We start from the raw sequence: 9,112 nt of genomic DNA on the forward strand, positions 1-9,112 counted from the left end.
ATGGTAGTTCTTAAGTGGGTCATGGTAGTTCTTAAGTGGGTCATGGTAGTTCTTAAGTGAGTCATGGTAGTTCTTAAGTGAGTCATGGTAGTTCTTAAGTGAGTCATGGTAGTTCTTAAGTGGGTCATGGTGTTCGTCGAGTGAGTCATAGTGTTTCAGACAGTGTTACATGGTAATGCTATACTGTCTTTTCTGATGTTTTATTTTGAATCGAACATATTTTGTTATCGGTATATTTAGTGTAGGTACTTATTAGCCTTCAGCCGACGGTAATATTCAGCGATTAAATGCATTATGAATGAATTAGTTACCGTGCGTTATCAGGGGTTAGGTTCTATCCAATGTTATCTATTGGTGATGTATAATGTGATGTTATCTATTGGTGATGTGTGACATGATGTTTTCTATTGGTGACGTATAATGTGATGTTATCTATTGGTGATTTATAACGTAATGTTATCTATTGGTGCTGGATAATGTGATGTTTCTGTTCATCACGATAACATGGTATATTCTTGTCAACTTTTCAGAATTCCTTCACCTTCTGCTGTTGGAGCCGCGGGTCATGGTGGTGATGGTGGAGGTGGTAATGAAGGTGGTGATGGTGTTGATGTTAAACTATCGTCTGGGGGTAAAGCTGAACCCCATACACCTCCCCCCAGCCCCGTGGATAAACGGACAGCCACTCTTCAAAGAGGATTAAAAGGCATACGCAAAAGCTTCAGGAAAATCAAAAACAAAAGCAAAAATCAGGATAACCTGAAGGATTTAGAGGAGGTAAAACCTCCTGTAGTTTTCATCCACCCTGTCCCCCAGACCTCGACTCCCGTCAAGAACGCCACGTCGGAGGAAGACCTAAAGATTAAGTCGTCAAGTGCCTCCCCTTTCCTAAAGTTCCGTAGCTTAAGAGTTAAGAAAAGCGACGCCACGACATTGTTGCGTATCAGCAAAATACGCGCAAGTGTTGGTAAAAAAACTACGCTGCACCGAACAGATCCTACGGCTTCTCCTGTGGTTGTCAGCAAAGAGGAACTCATCATATCCTCTGAACCTCCACTCAAGTCCTACCGACTCAACACGACCATACAGACCGTAGGATCGGTGGAGGATGAATCCTTCGACTCCACCAACCCATTCTCAGATACCGACGAAATTAACGACGAGAAGAATCCTTTCTCACGATCGTATTTGTCGGCATCATCAGTCGAGAGCTGTGATCCTCAACGACGTCCTAAGAGCCTGAGAAGGAGCATTAGGAAAACCTTAAGTAAAATGAGCGGCATTAAAAGTAAAAAGAAGAAAACGGCGGACGTGGCCCCTGAATCGCCCAATGTTGCTGGTCAAACTGCAGTATCGCGGCAGCTTTTCTTAGATCCTACTGATGGTGGAGCGAAGGATTCATCATCCGTGATCCTAGAAGAGGTGCAGGAGGAAACTGTGCCGTCTGCGGAGCCCCCGACGGCGGTCAACGAAGATAATTTCGAGGAGCTCAAATGTCGTCTTATTAATCTCAAAGTAAGATATGATTATGGAGCTCAAATGTCGTCTTATTAATCTCAAAGTAAGATATGATCATGGAGCNTGTGTCTGGGACATGAGTGGGTCTTTGTCCTAATACCGTCAGCGAGGTGACGTGTCTTGTGTCTGGGACATGAGTGGGTCTTTGTCCTAATACCGTCAGCGAGGTGACGTGTCTTGTGTCTGGGACATGAGTGGGTCTTTGTCCTAATACCGTCAGCGAGGTGACGTGTCTTGTGTCTGGGACATGAGTGGGTCTTTGTCCTAATACCGTCAGCGAGGTGACGTGTCTTGTGTCTAGATGTGTATAAGAGACAGACCAAGTGCAGCGCCTTCGACCTCTACAGGAGCGCCTTCTCCACGCTCTACACCAAGCACTTCGTGGAGACGCTCTCTCTCAAGATGGGCGCGCAGAGCTCTGCGGTAAACTCCTTAACTTTTAATGATTTATTATATGTTAACCACTTTACTACGATCACTTTTTCACTTCTCCACGCTCTACACCAAGCATTTCCTGGAGACGCTCTCCATCAAGATGGGCGCGCAGAGTGCTGCGGTAAACTCCTTAACTTTTTATGATTTATCAGATGTTAATCACTTTACTACAATCACTTTTTCACTTCTCCACGCTCTACACCAAGCATTTCGTGGAGACGCTCTCTCTCAACATGGGCACTCAGAGCTCTGCGGTAAACTCTTCAACTTTGATGATTTATCAGATCTGGAGTAGTGATTAACCTAAGCAGTAAGGTGATTAACTTTATGTAAAGTGATAAACTTTAGCAGTAAAGTGATTAACTTTACTGCTAAAAAAGTTAGTGAGACTTTTTTCGATTAGCGATGCATTTCTCGCCATTGTGAGGTTGATTCTCTCCCAGTTTGGCCTAGAAAAAGACGTATCTGTGCTACATGGATAAAGTGTGTTACTATTTGTACAATATGGCCCATCCATTTGCCTGAGTGTAGTGCTTGTTTGCTAATAGTTTATACATTTCTTGCTTATACATGCCGCGTTTGCTTGCGAATTAATATGCCACCATTACAGACGAGCATGGAGGGCGTGGACAGCACGGCCAGTGTGGAGGTGTAGACGCTACTTTATTTAATATAAAATCATGATATTAAATGTTTGCCGCCCCTACAGACTGGTATTGAGGGAATGGACTGCACAGCGAGTGTAGAGGTATAAGAGGCGATACTGTATTTAATTAATATGAAATTATAATATTAAATGTTTGCCGCCCCTACAGACGGGTATGGAGGGCGTGGACAGCACAACGAGTGTGGAGGTGTAGACGCTACTTTATTTAATATAAAATCATGATATTAAATGTTTGCCGCCCCTACAGACTGGCCTGTAAGCCGTGGATGGCACAGCCAGTGTAGAGGTGGAGGCGCTACTTTATTTAATTAATATAAATTATAATATAATGTTCGTTGAACACTCAACGATGTTATTCAATGCACGGAGTTTTGGTTGCGATACGCTGAGTGATATTAAATGATTTAGAAGACCTGCCCGGAGTAATTTTTGTCGACTCAATTAAAAATTATGGATTGACACGTAAATCGCAGCTCAGCAGATACTGTACTTAACTCGGGCTCGTCAACAAAAACTGTAAAATATACTGGTCAGAGCTATGATTTGTAGGGTTCGAGTCTCACGTAAGAACTACGAAGCTGTTTCGTACTCGCTAGAAAGTTGTGGTTCAGTTTTGTTCATAAAATTAATTGTTTCCAGTAAAAATCAGCGACATGAATGCTGTGGCGTCTCAAGTGGCATTGGCGTTACTGCATTGCATAACTTCTCAATAATTTCATTCATTTTAAAAATGTTGTTTTCATAAGATTAAACATATAATAAATAATTTGCTAATGTAAGACTGTTCTCTCATTTCATTCATTTAAATTTTCTTTCTTGCATATCATTTATAATACAATAAATTGTTTGCTATTGTATAACTTCCCTATCATTTCATTCTTTTTAAAATGTTCTTTTCATAACATTAAACATATGATACATAATTTGTTATTGAAAGACGTCTCTCTCTCATTTCAATCATTTAATTTTTTTTCTTGCATATCATCAATAATACGTTGTTGGCTATTGCATAAATTTTCTCTATATCTCTCATTTCAATCATTTTAAATATCTTTTCATGAATAAACTCACGTACATAACACATATTTTTCTATCGCATGACTTCTATTTTATTAATGAAATAAAATGTTAAGTTTTCATAAATATGGAATAAATAAATAAAGGATATAAATGATATACCGGCAATATCATTAAGAAAGAATGAATAAATAAAAGATGTAAATCATATAATATATTGCATGGCGTGCAGACGACAGCACAGACGAGTTCGTGTATATAACACATTGTCTGCTATTGCATAACTTTTCTTCCATTTAATTAAATAATATCTTTAGTTTCCATATATATGGAATAAATAAATAATTTAAAGTGTATAAATGATATAAAATCATAAATACGAATAAATAAATAGAACTTATAAATCATATAATATCATTAATATGAAATTTATAAATAGAAGATACAAATCATATAATATCATAAATATGGAACAAGTCAATAGAAGATATAAATGACATAACATATTGTACTGGGTGCAGACGAGAGCGCCAGTGAGTTCGTGTACAACCAGAAGTCTGAGACGATCCTCGTGAGCCCCGCGGTGCTGGCATGAGTGGGTCTTTGTCCTAATACCGTCAGCGAGGTGACGTGTCTGGTGCACACTCAGGGATATGAGTGGGTCTTTGTCCCAATAGCGATGCACTTTTTGCAGAGAAATAAGTTAGTCTCGGCCCAAATAACGATGCACCAACTGTTAACTACAGTCCTAGTGTTTGGCATTTGAACCGTGATGCGATTCTGATGGGATCTAAAACTTGAGTATTTTCTGCATGGTCAACTATCAATTTAAATAATTATTCATTACTGAAGGAAATATCCGTGATGTTAATAGGGTGGCCCAGTAGTTACAGTTCAATGGCCATACTTTCAAAACTCGCTAAGTGAACGTAAGTACTTATGCTCTATTTTCTTGTCTATAATTGGTGTATTTTGCTTGAAAGGCTGTTAATGATTGGCTGATGAACTTACGATCTCTTAACTTTTTTTTTTTGAAAGTATAGGCCCAGAGTACCAAGATTGGCGCAGTCCGCAGTGAGTTGTGGGTTCGATCTCATGCAGCTACCTGCTACATTTCTGGTCAAATCGGCGTGATAGCCAGACGATAAAGCACAGCAAATTTAAGCACTCAGTTGCTTGTTCGAGTCCCGCAACAAGCTGTGAATATTCTGCAATGTTCATCATCGGCAGCTTGTCTAACTGCGTAATTAACGCTGACACCGCTAATAAGGTGCTTATGTATAGCATTCGCTCCGAGTCCAGTTTTACCGGCTGAGAGCCTATACACGAGGAGAGTATTTGGTTATAACAGTCCACAGGCGCCAATGCGTCGTTGGCAGCTGTCAAGTGAGGTGTGCGTATGGTGGAATATGCAACGTAAGATAATGACAAGTTTGAGGAAGCAGTTGGTGGCATGGTTGCCACTCTTGCTGAGGAGGTGAAAACTTTGTAGATCAGCGTAGAGTGTTGGTGAGAGACCTAATAAGGGTTCGTTTAACTTTCGTAACACTACTTTCTCAATTCGTTTTTGTTGTAATATTCATCGTGATGTACATTCCACAGTGGATCGTATATTTGGAATTGATATCAGAACAGTTCAATATCATCTGAACACCTCATGACGGTCATAGAACCGTTGTCTTTGGGACAAGACACAGTTCATCACATTAGAGGATACAGAGCGGCACACGTGTATTCACTACGACGGCCGCAGCCCGACTAGACCGCACATAACAACTGGAACTGCTTCGGGTGCCAATGCTACTCGTCAGCTACTCGTATCCGAATTATAAATTATCACAATATTCACAGTGCAAGTACTCTCACCGAATACTCGAAGCGAATACAAGCCCCGTGTATAAGCACCTTGACTATGATACTTTTACTAAAGGAAATTTAATGTGTTTAATTTAATAATTTAATTTATNGTGAGTTCGTATACAACCAGAAGTCTGAGACGATCCTCGTGAGCCCCGCGGTGCTGGCCCAGCTTCTCTCCACCGTCGCCTCGGGCCTCCTCAGCGACTGCTTCACCGTCAGCGAGGTGACGTGTCTTGTGGATACTCTGGGACATGAGTGGGTCTTTGTCCTAATAGCGATGCACTTTTTGCAGAGAAATAAGTAGGTATTGGTCGAAATAACGATGCACCAACTGTCAACTGCAGTCCTAGTGATCGGCCTTTGAACCGTGATGCGATTCTGATAGGATCTAAAACATGATTATTTTCTGCATGGTCAAGTAATAATTTATATAAATATTCATTACTGAAAGAAATATCGGTGATGTTAATAGGCTGGCCCAGTAGTTGCAGTTCTGAGTACCGATATTGGAGCAGTGAGTTGTGGATTTGATCTCAGCTACCTGCTATAGTTCTGGTCAAATCGGCGGGGTAGCCAGACGATAAACTACAGCAAATTTGAGCACTCAGTTGCTTGTTCGAGTCCCGCAACAAGCTGTGACTATTCTGCGATGTTCAGAATCGGCAACATGTCTAACTGCGTAATTAACGCCGACACCGCTAATAAGGTGCTTATGTATAGTGTTAGCTCCGAGTACTAGTTGCAAGTCCAGTTTTGCCGGCTGAGAGCCTATACACGAGGAGAGTATTTGGTTATAACAGTCCACAGGCGCCAGTGCGTCGTTGGCAGCTGTCGAGTGAGGTGTGCGTATAGTGGAATATGCAACGTAACAATAATGACAAGTTTGAGGAAGCAGTTAGTGGCATAGCTGCCACTCTTGCTGAGGAGGTGGAAAACTATAAAGATCAGCGTAGAGTGTAGGTGAGAGACCTAATAAGGGTTCGTTTACATTTCAAAACACTACTTTCTCAATAAGTTTTTGTTTGAATATTCATCGTGATGTACAGTCCGCTGTAGATCGTATATTTGGAATATCAGAAAAGTTCAATATCATCTGAACACCTCTTGACGTTCTTAGAACTGTCGTCGTTCGGACAAGACACAGCTCATAACATTAGAGGATACAGAGCGGCACACATGTGCTCACTACGATGGCCGCAGCCCGACTAGACCGCACATAACATAACTTGAACTTCTTCGGGCGGCAATGCATCAGCTACTCGTATCTGAAAAATAAATCTTCGCAACACTCTAAGTGCGAGTACTGGCACCGAATACTCGGAGCGAATACGAGCCCCGTGTATAAGCACCTTGACTATGTTACTTTTACTAAAGGAAATTTAATGTGTTTAATTTAATAATTTACATTATTAAATTATTTTAATGTCTTTAATTTTATATTATTATTCAAATAATAATGAATGTGCAGAAAAACAGCGCGATTACGAGCGCCGTGGCGCTGTGTCGCTGGATCATCGGGCACCACCTGGAGCGCCTGCAGACCGTCTTCCCTGTGAGCGGCGACGACCACACGCGCGCCAACCTCACCCACTCCCTCAGGTGCTGGGGGCGGGGGGGTGGTGGGGTGTAGGGCTGGTGGGGTGTAGCTGTCTCTTATACACATCTAGATGTGTATAAGAGACGATCCCAGCTCTGTGCGCCAGTTTCTGGTCAGAATCGGCGAGGAGGCCGGGCGGTTAAGCACAGCAGAATTGTAGCAGTGAGTTGCGAGTTCGAGACCGCAAAATGCTGTGAATGTTCTGCGATGTTAAGAATCGGCGACAGGCCTACGGCCTACTAACCGCCGAAACCGCTATTTAATAATAGCAATCACACTGGCAATCGTAGAATGCTAATGTTAATTACCCTAATCGTAGAATACTAATGTTATTTACCGCAATCGTAGAATACTAAGGTTAATTACCGCAATCGTAGAATACTAATGTTAATTACGATTCGAAAAGAAATGAAGTAGAAGCACAATCAAAAGTACGCCACTCTACCGTGCTAAAATATTCCGTAACCAGTTTCTCGGTATTCCCAAATAACGCATCAATTCAGCCATGTTTAATTATTATGCATTTAATCTGGCCTCGTTCTGTACTGAATCACGCATTAATTCAGCCATGTTAAATTATTATGCATTTACTCTGGTCGCGTTCTTTACCAAATCACGAATTAATGCAGGCAGTAATAGAGTTACTGTAGGCATTAATGTAGGCATTAATGTAGGCATTCACAGAGTTAACGTTTGTTCGTGCAGGCCTGTGGAGAACATGTGGTCCCAGCAGCTGCTCGTACGCTTCAGGTGAAGTATTGTTCTTATATTGAGGGCTTGTAGAGGTGCTGCGGTCTTAAAACTATCTCAATGATTGTTATATTGTGTTGTACCGGCAATTTTGATCATAACATTGTATTATTCAATATACTATAAAAACAATGTTATATTGTGATATAAGGGCAATCACAATCATGATATTATATTATTTTATTCAATATACAATAAACACAATATGTTATATTGTGTTATAGCTGCAATCTCAATCATGATATTATATTATTCAATATACAATGAACACAATATATCCCTAAAAATCACCGTGTATTTAGCCGGCAATCTTAATGATGGAATGTTATGTTCTTCTTATATTATCAGTCTGCTGTGTAAATTCCTGTAAATTCCTTGTTATGTTCTTCAATATAAAATAAACACAATTTGATTTTTGCCGCCAATCTCAACGAGTATTATATTATTTTATGCAATATATAATTGATGCTATATATATAGTTGTTATTTAGCGAACCCCATTAATATTTGTCATGTGTACAGTCGTGAGCGCATCCCGCCTCCTGACGAAGGCAAGACGACTAAGAAACTCAAGACTAAGAAGCCCCCGAAGCTCAAGTGAGTCATGGTAGTTTTTAAGTGGGTCATGGTAGTTCTTAAGTGAGTCATGGTAGTTAAATGTTAATTACCGCAATCGTAGATTACTAATGTTAATTACCGCAATCGTAGAATACCAATGTTAATTACCCTAATCGTAGAATACTAATGTTAATTACCCTAATCGTAGAATATTATTGTTAATTACGATTCGAAAAGAAATGAAGTAGAAGCACAATCAAAAGTACGCCACTCTTCCGTGTTAAAATATTCCTTCCCTATTCATTTTCTCGGTATTCCCAAACCATGCATTAATTCAGCCATGTTATTATGCATTTACTCTGGCCGTGTTGTATGCCAAATAATTCATTAATTCAGCCACGGTATTATGCATTTTACTCCTGTGCGCTTTATTCCAAATCACGCATTAATTCAGCCATGTTAAATTATTATGCATTTACTCTGTTCGCGGTCTGTACTAAATGACGCATTGATGCAGGCAGCAATAGAGTTAATGTAGGCATTAATGCAGGCAGCAATAGAGTTAATGTAGGCATTAATGTAGGCATTGACAGAGTTAACGTTTGTTCGTGCAGACCTGTGGAGAACATGTGGTCCCAGCAGCTGCTCGTACGCTTCAGGTGAAGTATTGTTCTTATATTGAGGGCTTGTAGAGGTGCTGCGGTCTTAAA

The 9,112-nt window shown here is 40.5% G+C and overlaps 1 protein-coding gene across 1 annotated transcript; it reads left to right on the plus strand.

Moving 5' to 3' along the window:
- Nucleotides 1–105: 105 nt before the first annotated feature.
- Nucleotides 106–1,516, plus strand: LOC108667616 (the record flags this gene model as incomplete). Its single annotated transcript, XM_018154660.1, is given in 2 exon segments — nucleotides 106–140; nucleotides 531–1,516. Coding segments are annotated over 2 exon segments (1,021 nt in total), but the record flags the coding sequence as incomplete, so codon positions are not given.
- Nucleotides 1,517–9,112: the final 7,596 nt, after the last annotated feature.

Source organism: Hyalella azteca, unplaced genomic scaffold (genome assembly GCF_000764305.2).
Source record: "Hyalella azteca isolate HAZT.00-mixed unplaced genomic scaffold, Hazt_2.0.2 contig9951, whole genome shotgun sequence".
Lineage (NCBI taxonomy): Eukaryota > Metazoa > Arthropoda > Malacostraca > Amphipoda > Hyalellidae > Hyalella > Hyalella azteca.